At 47.5% G+C, this 20,662-nt stretch overlaps 1 protein-coding gene across 5 annotated transcripts in view; it reads right to left on the bottom strand.

Annotated features, from left to right (window-relative positions):
• ZFAT (zinc finger and AT-hook domain containing) overlaps positions 1–20,662 on the bottom strand; it is a 352,244-nt gene that overhangs the window by 254,829 nt on the left and 76,753 nt on the right. The window contains exon 1 of one of the 5 annotated variants that reach the window (XM_063921237.1): positions 19,169–19,403. The exons of 3 other annotated variants lie outside the window; for them this stretch is intronic. In XM_063921237.1, coding sequence (XP_063777307.1) covers positions 19,169–19,184 — 16 coding nt within the window. In that variant the 5' untranslated portion in view covers positions 19,185–19,403. Of the gene's footprint in view, positions 1–19,168; positions 19,404–20,662 lie in introns of those variants that run through there. One more of the 5 variants, XM_063921236.1, reaches the window with a different exon arrangement.

Here is a 20,662-nt window from a genome sequence, read left to right as displayed (position 1 = left end):
GAACTACTGGATGAATCTGGATGGTGTTTTCACTACTGGATAGCTTAGTGACCTAGAAAGGAACGGAGGTATGTATGATCTTGATGTGACATCGGGGAGATGAGCAATAAAGGACCAACCAGTCACTTGACACTCAGCGCATGCAGTGTGCAGGATCCTGAAGTCCACAATGACTGTATGAGTGGAATTTCTGACCTCAGTTAGAGCAGCTGGACTTCCAGCGCATAGCCCTGCACTGGAAGTTGATGTTCCGATCATGCTTCTGTGGCACTTGACTTCGCCCAAGTTATGCAAAAGAACCCGACTTAAAGTGATTGCTCTGCAGAGGATCCTAATTGAGGCAGAGATTCTAACGGGAAGTAGATATGTGACAGACGGTCACAATAACTCCCCCTGCATCCCGATCCCACAAAATTCCGACTAGAAGGGACTATTACCACTCGTGGATGTCCACGACTCCCATAGAGTGGGAATAGAACCTGCAAGGGGCTTTTTGCGCTCGCCCCCCGCCCCCTCCTCCAGCATTCTGCGGACGGGATCCCGGACGCCAGCAACGCAGCCCCAACCCATTCTAACGGGATGTGGTGCAGGTGAGACTGTGTTTTTATCACATATATCCCTTATCCCCAACAATTTTCCTTTTCAACTCAAGCGCCTAGACTTTCCTGCAAGCATCTGCTTCATTATGACGATCAACAAGTCGCAGGAGCAAACACTCAGGGCTGCAGGCATAGATCTCAGGACCAGCTGCTACTCCCATAGGCAGCTCTATGTGGCTTGCTCATGAGTTAGTAGCCACAAGCATCTTTTTGTGTTAATTCCTGAAGGAAAAACGGTAAATAATGTTTACAAATAAATTTTGTGATCAATGCGCACACTATAACACACACATCACAATATTAGATGGCACTACTGTCTTTGTAAAAGTAGTTCCACTAAACAATAGCAAACATCCACGCAAGCGTAGCTGCGGGCAAACGCTAGCTGGTCAACATAATATAGATGTCACATGACTTGTCAGATCTGCCCACCTCCCGCCACAGGACCCTTGTGCCACATTTCCCCGACAGCCCGTACTTCCTGTCGCAGCAGATCTCACTCATCTGATTTAAGAATTGTCGTAACCTGCGATTTGTGGGAACGCCGCGATTTTTGCAACACAGATGCTAGATTTAATAGATGACAAAAGTTGCTCCAAAACCAATTACTGCTTTACGTCTAGCAGCTACATTGCTGAAATCTTGCCGGCGCCTGCAAACTGCAAGTCTATTACGTCTGGCCTTTAGTCGGTCACTGTCTCATCAGCATTTCCCAGTAGCTGCTGACGTCAGAATAGGATTAGGGGGTAAAGAGGTTTTGCTAGTAGACGTCTAACGGTGTCAGGCATTTAGTTACATAATTATGTCATTAAAAGTAGAGGTCGGCTTTATTACAGCGCTAAGCTGGAAGTGCTGCAGGAACCGTTCATGCAGATTCTTATACAGACATGTACGAGGGAAAAAGCCTTTTGTTTATTACAAAGACATCTTGCAGCTGATATTTACTGACCCCAAAGCAAATAACATGCAAACACAGTTATTTACCACACTTAGGTCGACAGTAACTATGACGATGCACAAAATAGGTTGACGCAATCATTAGGTCGACATGACAAAGGATCAACATGAAGTTTTTAAAAAATTGTAGTGTCATTTTCTTCGTAGAGTGACCGGGAACCCCAATTAGTGCACAGTGTCCCCTTGCATGGCTCGCTTCAGGCAGGTTACCGTTCCCAGTTGTAGTCCATGTGGATTGTAAAGTATGAAAAAGATTTAAAAAAAAATTGTGAAAAAGTCATTTCCACCTTTTCTCATGTCGACCTAATGCGTGTCGACCAATAGCGGTCGACCTAGAGAGCAGATACCGTCCCCAACTGTACAACTAGAATCCCATCCTACTCATCACCACGAATATACTCCATATACCATGAATAGATATGCTCCTCCTTATACAGAGACAGACCGTCCTCATCTCCCCACAACCGGTGCTATACGATTACGTGCACACAGAACCTTATCTCGGATGTGAGAGGAGGCACTTGAGGCAGATAAGGAGGACGCATCAGTGTGCCCCAATTCATGGCATGCATGGATAAAAGGGAGGTGGTGAGGGTAGATAGTAGCTGAGGCAGCACTGGGACAAGGAAGGGGACAGGAATATGCTGTATAGGGGCAGAGCCTGGATACTGTCCACTTCTCCTGCTTCCTTTGTGCAGGGAGCTGGCTGATGGAGGTGGGGACAGACGGAGCGCAACCTGCTGGAGGGGCCCGGCACCGCCAACATGCTGAGGACAACAACGCTGCAGCCGGGAGGATGGCCGGCAGGGAAGGGATGCAGAGTACAAGGAGAAGGATTAGAGTTAGGGACCGGGGAGGGAGGGTTAGGCATATAGAAGCGGAGGTTAGGGTTACGAACCGGGGAGGGAGGGTTAGGCACACAGAAGGGGAGGTTAGGGTTAGGGACCGGGGAGGGAGGGTTAGGTGTAGGCACATAGAAGGGAAGGTTAGGGTTAGACATCTAGTGGGGAGGGTTAGGTTTAGGCAGCGGCGGGGGAAGGGTGGGTTAAGCACCAAGCGAAGAGGGTTAGGAACCCACAAGGGAAGGTTAGGGTAGGGAAAGGGTGAGGGTTAGGGGACTTACGGGGGGACTGTCCGGATTATGATGGACGGGATGCCAGTGTCGGTATATTGATCACCGGCATCCCGTCCATCAGTCATTCATACTGATCCCCTAGGCAGCATTCTCAGGGTAAGACGCACTATAGCATATATCTGCAATCACAGACGTTCACTAATTAGTGAAGGATTATGGATTGAAGGGACGTCATGGTCAGATAAGATATCCAGTGTATAATATATGGAGAACAGAGACATAGCTTTATCCCCGTCGCCGGGAGGCAAGAGAATTAAGCTTACCTAGCCAGCAAAGAATATTCATACACTATGTTTTAATAATAAGGGCAGTAACAAATTAATCAAATTAGCCACTGCGGGGACGAAACCGTACTGCAGGGTCTCTAGTTCTATCGCTGATTTCTTACAGTCTTCCAGATCATCCTGCCGAAACTGCAACAGTTCCCTTCTATCTCTAGCTCCTAATGATGCTTCTGACAGTGGGAATTCCACCTTGGAAACCATTAATCCCTTGTTATACATGCCCCCCTCATTAGTTACACTTGATTAACTTTTATTTTAATGTCTGTAATCTGCTTTTGTTGACAGCAGGCACACCAAAGACTAAAGGTGTGTACACACGGTAAGATATTTTCTTCCGATTCTGACTATATAGTCAGAATCGGAAGAAAATATAGTGCAGATCGCAAGGTGACAGTCACCTTGCGATCCCGATCCGATGCCGATGCGCGGCCCCGCGCGGTCGGCATCGGAAGAAAAAATAGGCTGTGCAGGCAAGTCAATCCTGACTATCTCTATAGAAGAGATAGTCAGGATTGAAATCGCACATAGCCAGCATCGCAAGCACAGTTATTATGTGCTTGCGATACTGGCTAAGTGCCGACCCGGCCCCCTGTCGCACGGTGAGAATCGGATAAGTCCGAATCTCACCGTGTGTATGCACCCTGAGAGGTTACAATAGTTGTTATAGTATTAGGGTTTAACGAGTCAAAAGTTTGTAGAAAAAAAAAAGAAAAAGAAAAAAACAGCATCGCCATTCTCTCACAATCATTATTGTTAATACACAAACTTTATCTGCATGAATTTAGAACCATTAACAGCATTATGTGTTGTGTATTGTACATTAGGACCATAATACATATACCCTATACAGACATAGGGAACTACACCCCAACATGACCTGACCACTGGACATGATCATAATACATCTATTACACCCTATACAGACATAGGACACTACACCCCCAACATGACCTGACCACTGGCCATGACCATAATACATCTATTACACTCTATACAGACATAGGGAACTACACCCCAACATGACCTGACCACTGGACATGATCATAATACATCTATTACACCCTATACAGACATAGGACACTACACCCCAACATGACCTGACCACTGGCCATGACCATAATACATCTATTACACTCTATACAGACATAGGACACTACACCCCAACATGACCTGACCACTGGCCATGACCATAATACATCTATTACACTCTATACAGACATAGGACACTACACCCCAACATGACCTGACCACTGGCCATGACCATAATACATCTATTACACTCTATACAGACATAGGACACTACACCCCCAACATGACCTGACCACTGGCCATGACCATAATACATCTATTACACCCTATACAGACATAGGACACTACAACCCAACATGACCTGACCACTGGCCATGACCATAATACATCTATTACACCCTATACAGACATAGGACACTACAACCCAACATGACCTGACCACTGGCCATGACCATAATACATCTATTACACGCTATACAGACATAGGACACTACACCCCAACATGACCTGACCACTGGACATGACCATAATAATAGGATTTTAATTACCTACCGGTAAATCCTTTTCTCGTAGTCCGTAGAGGATGCTGGGGTCCACATTAGTACCATGGGGTATAGATGGGTCCCTTGGGAGACATGGGCACTTTAAGAGTTTAATAGTGTAAGCATGCTCCACCCTCTATGCCCCTCCTACCAGACTCAGTCTAGAAACTGTGCCCGAGGAGACGGACATAGGCCCTCATTCCGAGGGAGTGTATCTTAGCATAGCAGAATTGCAAACGAAAGATTAGCATAATTGCGAATAGACATTTCTTAGCAGTTTCTGAGTAGCTCGAGACTTACTCAGCCATTGCGATCAGTTCAGTCAGTTTCGTTCCTGGTTTGACGTCACAAACACACCCAGCGTTCGCCCAGACACTCCCCCGTTTCTTCAGACACTCCCGCGTTTTTCCCAGAAACGCCAGCGTTTTTTCGCACACTCCCAGAAAACGGCCAGTTTCCGCCCAGAAACACCCACTTCCCGTCAATCACAATACGATCACCAGAACGATGAAAAAACCTCGTTATGCCGTGAGTAAAATACCTAACTTTTGTGTAAAATAATTAAGCGCATGCGCAGTAAGGGACTAATCGCAATATAGCGAAAATCGGCAACGAGCGAACAACTCGGAATGACCCCCATACTTCGAGAGAAGGAAATACACAGATAGTGGTGAGATTCATACCAGCTCACACATAACTGAAAAGCAAGCTAACCAGCTTGAAACAATTCAGCAACGGCTAAACAACAGTACTTAACCAAGTAACAATGCAGTACTTAACTAAGTAACAAATGCAGGAAAACGAAGCGCTGGGCGGGCACCCAGCATTCTCTACGGACTACGAGAAAAGGATTTACCGGCAGGTAATTAAAATCCTATATTCTCTTACGTCCTAGAGGATACTGGGGTTCCATTTAGTACCATGGGGATGTACCAAAGTTCCCAAACTGGGTGGGAGAGTGCCGAGGTTCCTGCAGAACCAACTGACCAAACGAGGCCAAAGTATCGAACTTATAAAACTTAGTAAACGTGTTTGAACCAGACCAAGTAGCCGCTCGGCAGAGCTGTGAAGCCAACACAAACTGGGCAGCCACCCAGGAAGAACCCACCGACCTAGTAGAGTGGGCCTGTACAGATTTTGGAACCGGCAAACCTGCCGTGGAATTAGCATGCTGGATAGTGAGCCTGATCCAGCGTGCAATTGTCTGCTTTGAAGCAGGACACCCAATTTTATTGGGATCATAGAGAACGAACAGCGAGTCGGATTTACTGTGACGAGCTGTCCTCTTTACGAATACCTTCAAAGCCCTCACAACATCCAAAGACTTTGAAGTAGCAGAGGTGTCGGTGACAACCGCAACCACGATAGGTTGGTTGATGTGAAACAGACACTACTTTAGGAAGAAATTGTTGACGAGTTCTGAGTTCAGCTCAATCCTCATGGAAAATTAAATAGGTGCTTTTGAGAGACAAAGCCCCCAGCTCAGACACACGTGTTGCTGAAGCAAAGGCCAACAGTGTGACTGTCTTCCACGTAAGATATTTTACGTCCACCTCCTGTAACGGTTTAAACCAGTCCAATTGGATTAACTGCAGCACCAAAATGAGATCCCAAGGTGCCGTGGGAGGCACAAAGGGAGGTTGGATGTGCAGAACACCTTTCAAGAACGTCTGGACCTCAGGGAGAAGGCAAATGTTTTTGAAAGAAAATAGACAAGGCCGAAATCTGGACTTTTATGGAGCCCATACGTAGGCCCACATCCACACCTGTCTGCAAAAAAAGCAGGAAACGTCCCAGATGAAATTCCACCGCAGAATAATTTCTGCTCTCGCACCAAGAGACGTATTTCTTCCAAATACGGTGGTAAAGTTTAGACATTACCCCCTTCCTGGCTTGGATCATAGTCAGGATAACTTTGTTAGGGAGCCCTCTTCTGGCTAGAAAAAGCCGTTCAAATTCCCTGCCGTCAAACGTAGCCATGGCAAGTCCTGATAGACGAACGGGCCCTGTTGCAGAAGATCCTCGCGGAGAGGTAGAGGCCACGGATCCTATAGGAGCATCTCCAGAAGGTCCACGTACCAGTCCCTTCTTGGCCAGTCCAGAGCAATTAGTATTGCTTGAACCTTTTACCTTTTTATTCTTTTTAGAATTCTTGGGATCAGAGGAGGTGGAGGAAACACGTACACCATCTGATAGACCTATGGGGTCGTCACAGCGTCTACCACCACTGCCTGTGGGTCTCCTGACCAGGAACAATACCGCTTGAGCTTCTTGTTAAGATGAGAGGCCATCACGTCAATTTGTGGATATCCCCATCGACGTATCAAGCACGTGAACACTTCCGGGTGAAGGCCCCACTCCCCCTGGGTGCAGGTCGTGTCTGCTGAGGAAGTCTGCTTCCCAGTTGTCTACTCCCAAAATGAAGACTGCTGGCAACACCACAGCGTTTCTTTCTGCCCAGAGGAGAATTTTTGACACCTCTGACATTCCTGCTCTGCTTTTCGTTCCGCCCTGTCGATTTATGTACGTCACTGCCGTCATTGTCCGACTGGACCTGAATGGCTCGATTTTGAAGAAGAGGTGAGGCCTGCAGAAGGGCGTTGTATATGGCACTGAGTTCCAGAGTGTTGATTGGAAGGATGACTTCCCGACTTGACCATCTTCCTTGAAACTGCACCCCCTGGGTGACTGCTCCCCAACCTCGTTTGCGTCCATGGTTAACAGAATCCAGTTCTGAATTCCGAACCTCCGACCCTCGACGAGGTGAGAAGTCTGTAGCCACCACAGAAGGGAAATCCTCGCTTTTGGCTTTTTGAAGATGCGATCCGGACCATTTGTCCAACAGATCGAGCTGGAATGGTCTTACGCGAAACCTTCCGTATTGAAGCACCTCATAAGAGGCCACCATTTTCCCCAGAAGGCGATTGCATAGATGCACCGATATCCGGGTTGGCTTCAGGACATCCCGAACCATCGACTGGATTACCAATGCCTTTTCCAACGGAAGGAACATTTTCTGTGACTCCGTGTCCAGTATCATTCCCAGGAATGAGAGCCTCCGTGTTGGCTCTAGGTGAGATTTCGGAAGGTTCAGAATCCACCCGTGATCCTGGAGAAGTTTGGTTGAGTGACCAATGCTGTCATGCAACCTCTCCCTGGACGGCGCTTTTATCAGAAGATCATCCAGGTACGGAATTATATTCACTCCCTGTTTGCGGAGTAGAAACATCATCTCTGCCATCACTTTGGTGAACACCCTCGGTGCCGTGGAGAGACCAAATGGCAGGGCCTGAAACTGGTAGTGACAGTCCTGCAGTGCTACCCGTAGATAAGCCTGATGAGGCGGCCAGATCGGAATGTGAAGGTACGCATCCTTGATATCCAGAGACACTAGGAATTCCCTTCCTCCAAACCTGAGACTCCATCTTGAATTTGAACACTCGTAAGTACGGGTTCAACGATTTTAGATTCAAAATCGGTCTTACCGAACCGTCCGGTTTTGGTACTACAAACAAATTGGAATAATATCCCTTGTTTTGTAGATGAGGTGGAACTAGAACAATGACCTGAGTCTGTACCAGCTTTTGAATGGCATACTGTAGGGGTGTACTTGCCTCTTGTGAAACTGGTAAGTCTGATTTGAGGAATCTGTGAGGTGGGAGCTTCTGAAACTCCAGTCTGCAGCCCTGGGAAATAAGATCTATGACCCAGGGATCCTGGCATGATGTTGTCCAGATGTGACTTAAAATTTTTAGTCGGGCTCCCACCTGACAGCCTTCCAGGCATCGCAGTCCACCGTCATGCAGAAGGCTTTGAGGATGCAGAGTTGGAGCTCTGTTCCTGAGCACCTGCAGTTGCTGGTTTGCGTGGCTTACCTCCTGCGCCTCTGGAGACCGTAGAAGCACCTCTGGATTTGCCCTTAAACTTGGCTGTAAGAAAGGACTGTAAATTTGAAGCGGAATAAGCTTTCCTGGTTGGGGGAGCTGCGGAAGGAAGATATGTAGACTTACCTGCAGTAGCTTTGGAAATCAATTTGTCTAGTTCATCTCCAAAAAAGACCTCTCCTGTGAATGGTAGGCCTTCCATGCCTTTCCTGGAGTCCGCATCAGCAGTCCAGTGGCGTAGCCACAAACCCCTGCGTGCTGACACTGCCATTGCGGTGGTGCGTGCATTAAGCAAGCATATCTCTTTTATGGCATCCACCATAAAGTTTGCAGAATCCTGTATATGCTGGAGTAAAACAACACCCCCCCTAAACAAGGCATCTAACCCCTCAATTAGGTTACCTGACCATTTAGCAATGGCTTTTGTGATCCACGCACATGCAAAAGTGGGTCTCTGGGCCACCCCAGCAGCTGTGTACAATGATTTTGTACATGATTTACAATGATGAGTGTAGTCTCAATTTTACGATCATCCGTGTCTTTTAGGGAGGCTGCACCAGGGACAGGCAATACAATTTTCCGTGACAGCCTAGAGACTGATGCGTCCACTATCGGTGGTTTTTCCCATTTTTTCCTATCCTCCAGAGGAAAATTAAAAGATGAGAGCAACCTTTTAAGGGCCATACACACTAGACGATTATTTTGCCCAATATGGCCGATACAGAAGATTGTGAACGATATATCGTTCACATCGTCTAGTGTGTATGGTCCTGCAATCAAAGATGCGCTCACCCGCGCTCGTTGATTGCAGGTTGGCGGTTGCCTGTGCAGCATGCTCAATGTGAGCAATGTCACTTGTGACAGCGCTCATCACGGCATGTGTGTATAGCGCCGCGATGAGCGATGTTCACGATGTGACATTGCTCATCTCCCCGGCAGCGGCTCGGCTCTGAGCGGCTCCATTCTAGCTGAGCTGCTGACGGGAGCCGCTCAGCGTCTCCTTCCACTGCCCCACCAATTAAATTTCCACTGTGCCACCAACGTAATTAAAAATTAATTATAATGGGTTCAATATATATAATTTATTTTTTAATATATAAAGTCAAAAGGTGCGGCACTCCTAGCGGCTTGAATAAAGGTCAACAGCAGGGCACGCGTGTAGACAACGTTTCAATGCCTTTATTGCGGCATTGTCATCAAGTCTTTTTTGCCGCAATAAAGGCATTGAAAAAGTTGTCTAAACACCGGAGTTGCGATTTTCGTCCGCTGTGCGCATGCGAGGGAGGCTTGGACCGCAATGGTAGTGTGCATGCGCACAGCGGACGAAAAACGCGACTCCGGTATTTAAACCAGCATAATGTGGCGGGATCGGTTTACACACTGAGGAAGCCGCTGACTGACATAGTAGGCGGAGAAACGCGTATGTAGAGGTCACAACAGGTGGACGAGATACCCTCTGTCACATGAGTTAGATGCCGGCCAGCCCCAGCCCTGCCATAGTACCCCGCTGCTAATACCAATATTGGGGGAAGAGAAGGCAATTCTGTATATGGACCCTAGTGCTAAGGGGGAATTAGAAGTGTGCTTCAATACCACTGTGTTGCTACTAACAACAGAGGGATGTTAACTGTCTGAACCCTATGCTTACCGCAGGGACGCCTGCATTGTTTGGGAACTAAGCAATTACCTGGACAAACTACATTGAGTCCGGAGGAGCATACAATAACTTTTAAACTGGGACTAACAAGCCTATTAACCCCTGCATGCTTAAACACAGCTTAAGTTTTTACTAATATGCATGCGCTTTGTATTTAAAGGTGCTGGGTATTAATACCTAAAAACAAATGATTGTTGTCTTTGAATTGCTCTGGTTTATTATAAACTTACTGTCATTTTATGAATTGTTATGCGATACTGCCCGGTATCTTAGTTTTGAAATAAGTGTATTATGCAATATATGTCCTTGCTTGAATGGGAAGCGCAGTCTGATATTGATTGTTTGTATTTGGATTCTACATGGTCTAAAAAAAACAGACCCTTAGTAGAGATGAGCGGGTTCGGTTTCTCTGAATCCGAACCCGCCAGAACTTCATGTTTTTTTTCACGGGTCCGAGCGACTCGGATCTTCCCGCCTTGCTCGGTTAACCCGAGCGCGCCCGAACGTCATCATGACGCTGTCGGATTCTCGCGAGGCTCGGATTCTATCGCGAGACTCGGATTCTATATAAGGAGCCGCACGTCGCCGCCATTTTCACACGTGCATTGAGATTGATAGGGAGAGGACGTGGCTGGCGTCCTCTCCGTTTAGAATAGATTAGAGAGACACTTGATTTACTAATTTTGGGGAGCATTAGGAGTACTCAGTACAGTGCAGAGTTTTGCTGATAGTGACCACCAGTTTTATTTATAATCCGTTCTCTGCCTGAAAAAAGCGATACACAGCACACAGTGACTCAGTCACATACCATATCTGTGTGCACTGCTCAGGCTCAGGCCAGTGTGCTGCATCATCTATTATCATAATATCTATATATAATATTATATATATCTGTCTGACTGCTCAGCTCACACAGCTTATAATTGTGGGGGAGACTGGGGAGCACTACTGCAGTGCCAGTTATAGGTTATAGCAGGAGCCAGGAGTACATAATATATTATATAGTGAGTGACCACCAGACACACAGTGCAGTTTATTTAATATATCCGTTCTCTGCCTGAAAAAAGCGATACACACAGTGACTCAGTCAGTCACATACCATATCTGTGTGCACTGCTCAGGCTCAGGCCAGTGTGCTGCATCATCTATATATATTATATATCTGTCTGACTGCTCAGCTCACACAGCTTATAATTGTGGGGGAGACTGGGGAGCACTACTGCAGTGCCAGTTATAGGTTATAGCAGGAGCCAGGAGTACATAATATTATATTAAAATTAAACAGTGCACACTTTTGCTGCAGGAGTGCCACTGCCAGTGTGACTAGTGACCAGTGACCTGACCACCAGTATATATAATATTAGTAGTATACTATCTCTTTATCAACCAGTCTATATTAGCAGCAGACACAGTACAGTGCGGTAGTTCACGGCTGTGGCTACCTCTGTGTCGGCACTCGGCAGCCCGTCCATAATTGTATATACCACCTAACCGTGGTTTTTTTTTCTTTCTTTATACATACATACTAGTTACGAGTATACTATCTCTTTATCAACCAGTCTATATTAGCAGCAGACACAGTACAGTGCGGTAGTTCACGGCTGTGGCTACCTCTGTGTCGGCACTCGGCAGCCCGTCCATAATTGTATATACCACCTAACCGTGGTTTTTTTTTCTTTCTTTATACATACATACTAGTTACGAGTATACTATCTCTTTATCAACCAGTCTATATTAGCAGCAGACACAGTACAGTGCGGTAGTTCACGGCTGTGGCTACCTCTGTGTCGGCACTCGGCAGCCCGTCCATAATTGTATATACCACCTAACCGTGGTTTTTTTTTTCTTTCTTTATACATACATACTAGTTACGAGTATACTATCTCTTTATCAACCAGTCTATATTAGCAGCAGACACAGTACAGTGCGGTAGTTCACGGCTGTGGCTACCTCTGTGTCGGCACTCGGCAGCCCGTCCATAATTGTAAATTTTACAATTATTTTAGGACTAATTTTAGGACTAAAAATAATATTGTGAGGTGTGAGGTATTCAGAATAGACTGAAAATGAGTGTAAATTATGGTTTTTGAGGTTAATAATACTTTGGGATCAAAATGACCCCCAAATTCTATGATTTAAGCTGTTTTTTTAGTGTTTTTTGAAAAAAACACCCGAATCCAAAACACACCCGAATCCGACAAAAAAAATTCGGTGAGGTTTTGCCAAAACGCGTTCGAACCCAAAACACGGCCGCGGAACCGAACCCAAAACCAAAACACAAAACCCGAAAAATTTCAGGCGCTCATCTCTAACCCTTAGTACTGCTGCTATCATACAAGGTCAATAGAGGCGCCGGGGTATTTTTACATAATGATAACTACACTGCTCAAAAAAATAAAGGGAACACTAAAATAACACATCCTAGATCTGAATGAACAAAATATTCTTATTAAATACTTTGTTCTTTACATAGTTGAATGTGCTGACAACAAAATCACACAAAAATTATCAATAGAAAATAAGATTTTAAACCTACCGGTAAATCTATTTCTCCTAGTCCGTAGAGGATGCTGGGGACTCCGTAAGGACCATGTGGTATAGACGGGCTCCGCAGGAGATAGGGCACCTAAAAAGAACTTTTCCTATGGGTGTGCACTGGCTCCTCCCTCTATGCCCCTCCTCCAGACCTCAGTTAGAGAACTGTGCCCAGAGGAGATGGACAATAAAAGGCAGGATTTAAAAATCCAAGGGCAAGATTCATACCAGCCCACACCAATCATACCATGTAACCTGGAACATACATAACCAGTTAACCGTATGAACAACAACAGTGACGGTCCAAGACCGACTCCAACTGTAACATAACCCTTATGTAAGCAACAACTATATACAAGTCTTGCAGAGTTTCCGCACTGGGACGGGCGCCCAGCATCCTCTACGGACTAGGAGAAATAGATTTACCGGTAGGTTTAAAATCTTATTTTCTCTTACGTCCTAGAGGATGCTGGGGACTCCGTAAGGACCATGGGGTTTATACCAAAGCTCCCAATCGTGCGGGAGAGTGCGAATGACTCTGCAGCACCGACTGAGCAAAAGCTAGGTCCTCATCAGCCAGGTTATCAAACTTGTAGAATTTAGCAAAGGTGTTTGACCCCAACCAAGTCGCTGCACGGCAAAGCTGTAATGCCGAGACGCCTCGGGCAGCCGCCCAAGAAGAGCCCACCTTCCTAGTGGAATGGGCCTTAACCGAATTTGGAACCGGCAATCCAGCCATAGAATGAGCCTGCTGAATCGTATTACAGATCCAGCGAGCAATAGTCTGCTTCGAAGCAGGTGCGCCAATCTTATTAGCAGCATACAGGACAAACAGTGCTTCTGTTTTCCTAAGTCTAGCCGTTCTGGCTACATAAATCTTCAAAGCCCTGACTACGTCCAGGGACCTGGAATCCTCCAAGTCACTCGGAGCCACAGGCACCACGATAGGTTGGTTCAGATCGAATGAAGAAACCACCTTAGGCAAAAATTGAGGGTGTGTCCTCAATTCCGCTCTATCCACATGAAAAATCAAGTAGGGGCTCTTGTGAGACAAGGCCGCCAATTCTGACACTCGCCTTGCCGATGCCAAGGCCAACAACATGACCACCTTCCAGGTAAGAAATTTCACCTCAACCTTGTTAAGTGGTTCAAACCAGTGTGATATTAGGAACTGCAACACCACGTTCAGGTCCCACTGGAGGCACATAAGGAGGCTGGATGTGCAGCACTCCCTTTACAAACGTCTGGACTTCTGGAAGAGAAGCCAATTCCTTCTGAAAGAAAATCGAAAGGGCCGAAATTTGTACCTTAACAGAACCTAATTTCAGTCCCATATCCACTCCTGTCTGCAGGAAGTGGAGAAATCGCCCCAGATGAAAATCTTCCGTAGGCGCGTTCTTGGTTTCACACCAAGACACATACTTTCGCCAGATACGGTGATAATGTTTCACCGTCACCTCCTTCCTAGCCTTTATTAAAGTAGGGATAACCTCCTCCGGAATCCCCTTCTCCGCTAGGATTCGGCGTTCAACCGCCATGCCGTCAAACGTAACCGCGGGGCCCCTGTTGCAACAGGTCCTCCCTCAGAGGGAGAGGCCAGGGATCTCCTGTGAGCATCTCTTGAAGATCTGAGTACCAGGCCCTTCGAGGCCAGTCTGGAACAACGAGTATCGTCTGTACTCTTCTTCGCCTTATGATCCTCAACACTTTTGTGATGAGAGGAAGAGGAGGAAACACGTAGACCGAGTGGAACACCCACGGCGTTACCAGGGCGTCTACTGCTACTGCCTGAGGGTCCCGAGACCTGGCACAATACCTCCGAAGCTTTTTGTTGAGGCGTGACGCCATCATATCTATTTGAGGAATTCCCCAAAGACGTGTTATGTCTGCAAAGACTTCTTGATGAAGTCCCCACTCTCCTGGATGGAGATCGTGTCTGCTGAGGAAGTCTGCTTCCCAGTTGTCCACTCCGGAATGAAGACAGCCGACAGAGCGCTTACGTGATTTTCCGCCCAGCGAAGAATCTTTGTGGCTTCCGCCATCGCGACTCTGCTTCTTGTCCCGCCTTGGCGGTTCACATGAGCCACTGCTGTGACATTGTCTGATTGAATCAGAACTGGTAGGTTTCGAAGAAGACTCTCCGCTTGTCGAAGGCCGTTGTATATGGCCCTGAGTTCCAACACATTGATGTGTAGACAGGACTCCTGGTCTGACCACAGTCCCTGAAAATTTCTTCCTTGGGTGACTGCTCCCCACCCTCGGAGGCTCGCGTCCGTGGTTACCAGGATCCAGTCCTGAATTCCGAACCTGCGACCCTCCAGCAGGTGAGCACTTTGCAGCCACCATAGGAGAGACACCCTGGCCCCTGGGGACAGAGTTATTTTCCGATGCAAGTGCAGATGCGACCCGGACCATTTGTCCAGAAGGTCCCATTGAAACGTCCTCGCATGGAACCTGCCGAAGGGGATGACCTCGTAGGCCGCCACCATTTTTCCCAGAACTCGAGTGCATTGATGAACTGACACCCTTTTCGGTTTTAGCAGGTCTCTGACCATGTTCTGGATGTCCTGGGCTTTTTCCAACGGGAGAAAAACCTTCATTTGTTCCGTATCCAGTATCATACCTAGGAACGTTAGTGCTGCCTCTGTGTGTTGTGTCTGGGAGCAATGGCGCGCAGCGGTACGAAGATTCTGAAGTCTTCTGCCGCCTGAGATGTCTTCTATCTTCTCATACTCACCCGGCTTCTATCTTCCGGCATCTGTGAGGACGACGGCGGCGCGGCTCCGGGACGAACCCCAGGGTGAGACCTGTGTTCCGACTCCCTCTGGAGCTAATGGTGTCCAGTAGCCTAAGAAGCAGAGCCTATCAGTTAAGTAGATCTGCTTCTCTCCCCTCAGTCCCACGATGCAGGGAGCCTGTTGCCAACAGGACTCCCTGAAAATAAAAAACCTAACAAAATTATTTTTCTACAGAAAACTCAGGAGAGCTCTCTGCAGTGTAACCTTTCTCCTCTGGGTACAGAATCTAACTGAGGTCTGGAGGAGGGGTATAGAGGGAGTAGCCAATGCACACCCATAGGAAAAGTTATTTTTAGGTGCCCATGTCTCCTGCGTAGCCCGTCTATACCCCATGGTCCTTACGGAGTCCCCAGCATCCTCTAGGACGTAAGAGAAATCAAATTTATTAACCCATGGAAGTCTGGATTTGGAGTCACACTCAAAATTAAAGTGGAAAAACACACTACAGGCTGATCCAACTTTGATGTAATGTCCTTAAAACAAGTCAAAATGAGGCTCAGTAGTGTGTGTGGCCTCCACGTGCCTGTATGACCTCCCTACAACGCCTGGACATGCTCCTGATGAGGTGGCGGATGGTCTCCTGAGGGATCTCCTCCCAGACCTGGACTAAAGCATCCGCCAACTCCTGGACAGTCTGTGGTGCAGATGGAGCAAGACATGATGTCCCAGATGTGCTCATTTGGATTCAGGTCTGGGGAACGGGCGGGCCAGTCCATAGCATCAATGCCTTCATCTTGCAGGAACGGCTGACACACTCCAGTCACATGAGGTCTAGCATTGTCTTGCATTAGGAGGAAGCCAGGGCCAACCGCACCAGCATATGGTCTCACAAGGGGTCTGAGGATCTCATCTCGGTACCTAATGGCAGTCAGGCTACCTCTGGCGAGCACATGGAGGGCTGTGCAGCCTCCCAAAGAAATGTCACCCCACACCATTACTGACCCACTGCCAAACCGGTCATGCTGGAGGATGTTGCAGGCAGCAGAACGTTTCTCCTTGTCACGTCTGTCACATGTGCTCAGTAAGAACCTGCTTTCATCTGTGAAGAGCACAGGGCGCCAGTGGCGAATTTGCCAATCTTGGTGTTCTCTGGCAAATGCCAAACGTCCTGCACGGTGTTGGGCTGTAAGCACAACCCCCACCTGTGGAAGTCGGGCCCTCATACCACCCTCATGGAGTCTGTTTCTGATCATTTGAGTAGACACATGCACATTTGTGGCTTGCTGGAGGTCATTTTGCAGGGCTCTGGCAGTGCTCCTCCTGTTCCTCCTTGCACAAAGGCGGAGGTAGCGGTCCTGCTGCTGGGCTGCTGCCCTCCTACGGCCTCCTCCACGTCTCCTGATGTACTGGCCTGTCTCCTGGTAGCGCCTCCATGCTCTGGACACTACGCTGACAGACACAGCAAACCTTCTTGCCACAGCTCGCATTGATGTGCCATCCTGGATGAGCTGCACTACCTGAGCCACTTGTGTGGGTTGTAGACTCCGTCTCATGCTACCACTAGAGTGAAAGCACCGCCAGCTTTCAAAAGTGACCAAAACATCAGCCAGAAAGCATAGGAGCTGAGAAGTGGTCTGTGGTCACCACCTGCAGAACAACTCCTTTATTGGGGGTGTCTTGCTAATTTCCTATAATTTCCACCTGTTGTCTATTCCATTTGCACAACAGCATGTGAAATTGATTGTCAATCAGTGTTGCTTCCTAAGTGGACAGTTTGATTTCACAGAAGTGTGATTGACTTGGAGTTACATTGTGTTGTTTAAGTGTTCCCTTTATTTTTTTGAGCAGTGTATTTAACTGCAGCGCGTTGCTACTAGTATCGCTTGCAGATCGCAAACCCAGATCGCATCCAGCTTTTGAACCCGTGTCCAAGCAGGCTCAGACCCTTACATTGCAGTTTCGACCGGGGTCACCCATGTAGAACATTGTGATGTGATTTAACCCAGGTCGCTGGACCCGGATTATTCACATTGGGGCTTTCACACTGCACCTCAACCCGGCAACAACCCGGGTTATTTTGGCGATGGGAAAGGGGTAGACGCAAGCGGAGACTGCTGGTTAATGTGATATATGACTTGTATATCGTGTGTGACAGAGTATGTATACGGAGCACAACAGAACTTGTAATGGAAAAAAGCTGCAGCTGCTACATTGCGTCACTGCGTGTACAGATTCCGAGACTCTGTCGCACACAGATATAAACGTGTCATATCACATTAATCAGCACAGTCTCCTGGTACATCCTACTCACGCTGCATTGCGACTTAATAGAGAGACGGTTGGCGGTTTGGCACGACTGCAACAACGATGTGTGAGGAGATATCTGTATTCCCAGTACACACATATGTAGCTCGGACAGCTTCAACCTATAGTCTAGGGACCGGCAGGGCTCCTATAGTACAGCACACACTTTTGTAGCAGTCCTATGGCCAGTTTCATCCTACACACCAGTGATTTACACACTCAGCCCTCAAAACACTTCAACAGTCTTCCTACCGCTGTGACTGTTTGTTATTATTATAATTTATTAATATGGCGCCAGAAGTGTTCCACTGCGCCTAACAGTACGTAAATGAGCAAAACACGACTTACAGTACAAGAACAATGTAGGACAAGTACATCAAGGAACAGGACAATTAAAATAATCATCAGGGGGGCAGAAACCACGGGTAAGGTGCCGTTGAACAGGTTATGAAGTAGGAAATAGCCTAAGAGTGGGTACACGCTGTGGCGACAGGCATTCGCTAAGACATTGGAACGGATGCCCACCGGCAGAGAATGCCCATACACACTGCAGAGATGTTAATGAAGGACGGAACGATCATGTTCCGTCCTTCGTTAGCATAAAACAAGGCCGATGGCAATATCCCTAGCTTCGACGTGCAGCACGGACGACCAGCGACAGTCGCTAGCGCGCAATCATGCGTACCCACTGAGCGATGCAGGCAATAGGTCGTTACGAAACGGCATACCATCCCGACATCTCTCCCGTGTGTACCTGGCTTTAGAGAGGGAAAATCACATGAGGGGAGAGGGCCCTGCTTGTGGGAGCGTACATTCTGAAGACGAGGGGCAGAGAAGGACACAAGGGGTAGAAGCGAGCATGTAACAGAGGGTTAGGATGAGAGACGGCTGTGTTATTGCAGTTTTGTTCTGGAGTTTCCAATTGTAAAGCGCAACGGCATTTGCTGCACTATATAAGAAACTGTTGTTAATAATAACAGACCATGTTTTAAGGATATCCATGCCTGAGCATAGGTGCCGTAACTAGTATCTCAATCATTCCGACATACTGATCCTCTGCACTCACGCAGGTGTATCCTTAAAACCTGAACTGTTAGGGTGTGTTGCAGGACACAGACATACGCTGTAGCCCAGCACGCGCTTGTAGCTCTGCCATGAACAAATTCATCCCATGTATCGTGGCGTAGCACTGTACGACGGATCCCCACCGGCGGAGACACCTGTCGCTCCACTATGACCATATACATGCCATAGAGTCAGTGCTTACCAAGCTGGTCCTCGAGTGAACCTAACAGTCCAGGTTTTAAGGATATCCATTGTTAAGTCATACGTACAGGAGACTCCCTAATCACTGGTGGCTCTCGCGGATCACCTGTGCTCAAGCATGGAAATCCTGAAAACCTGACCTGTCAGAGCCCTCTTAGCACACACACTTGCAGCTCTGCTCTAACCCCACATACAGTATACATGCATGGTGCCCCCATCTCCGCACAGAGACACTGACTTGCCTGGTCTTGCATCTCTGGGAGAGGCCTTCAAGCCCGCCATCCCCTCCAGCTGGACCATGTCAGCCGGCACGGCGGCGATGCGATGAGGGCAGACATTACAGGAGCACCGGAAGCCTTGGAGACACACTGACACTTCCACACCGCGACCGCCGCCCGCCCAATCACCCGGCTGTTTACAGCCAGCCGCCAATCACTGCGACTCCTCTTTTCGCGTCAACGGCAGCTGAACGGGAAACAAGGCCGGCGATTGGCCGCAGGTATTACCTGGCCACCGAACACTAGTGGTACACATGTAACAACACAAGTGACTGAAAGTGTCTGCGACAGCAGGCGCCATTTTGTCGTAGCTCGTTTAGCGCTTGATAACCGCAGCAAAATGTCACCTGCAAGTTCCAATAGAAGGAAATTCATGGAATGAGTTAGAAATGACTTCTCTGGCGAACTGTGGTCAATAACACAATCCTATAGCAGGCTTAGGCAGCATGTAGCTATCCTGCTATTGGGGGACTACATTATCAGCTGATGGTAGTGCATGCTGGGATTTGTTGTAGTTGAACAACTGCTTTAGATTAAAAAAAAAAAAAAAAAAAAAACAAGGCGAACAATTGGATGACTGGTTGCAGGCCTGACCAACCTGTGGCTCGCTAGCTGTTCTGAAACTACACATCCCAGCTTGCCGGCCACAGTTTCAACATTTCTTAATAGCAAAAATGTGGAGGGCATGCTGGGATCTGTAGTTTCACGACATCTGGAGAGCTACAGGTTGGGCGGGCCTGGATGGGGATTCTGAGCCCATAGGAAAATGATAATTACATATAAACTTATGGTTTCAGTTAACCTGTGACGCATTATACACTTTGTTACAAGTGGTGCTCCCTGGCATGTAAGAATCAAACTAACCCGTGTACTATATCGAAACAGATGGCCATATTCTAAAACAGCTGCCACAATTGGGGCCTTATTCAGTCAGACGTAAATGCCATTTGCTGCTTTTTGTTTTGTTTTTGCTGCAAGTTGCAATTTCTGCAATGCACATCTTTTTTTTTTTTCCAGTAGTGTGATTGCGTACGGATGGCGGCCCGGGATCGGTGCTGGAATGAAAATGTGCAGGGATGGTCAAAGTATAGTAAGGGTGCGGTGAAAGCAAATAGTCGCAGAGTACAAAAAGTCAGCTGGAGGGGTCTGAGTTGCTGGTGCTATGACACCAGTGTAAACTGCACAATGAATGACTGCGACAATAGATGAGAATCTCGTCGCTACACCTGGTGTGTGTGGTGGTGTATACCTTGTAGGTGCGGGGTGTGGTCAAAGATGTGCACAGGGCGATGGTAAGGTAAATGATTCATTATGAAGCAAAAGTGGATACAATATAGCAATAATAAACAGGCGTTAAGGTGGGTACACACTGGTAGATATATCTTCCGATCAATTGATCGGCAGATATATCTATGGACGGATCGGGCAGTGTGTTGAGCATTCACACTGCCCGA

This window comes from Pseudophryne corroboree, chromosome 5, assembly GCF_028390025.1.
Source record: "Pseudophryne corroboree isolate aPseCor3 chromosome 5, aPseCor3.hap2, whole genome shotgun sequence".
In the NCBI taxonomy this organism is placed as follows: Eukaryota; Metazoa; Chordata; class Amphibia; order Anura; family Myobatrachidae; genus Pseudophryne; species Pseudophryne corroboree.
The sequence above is the reverse complement of the archived record's forward strand: the minus strand, read 5'-3'. Positions and strand labels throughout refer to the sequence as shown.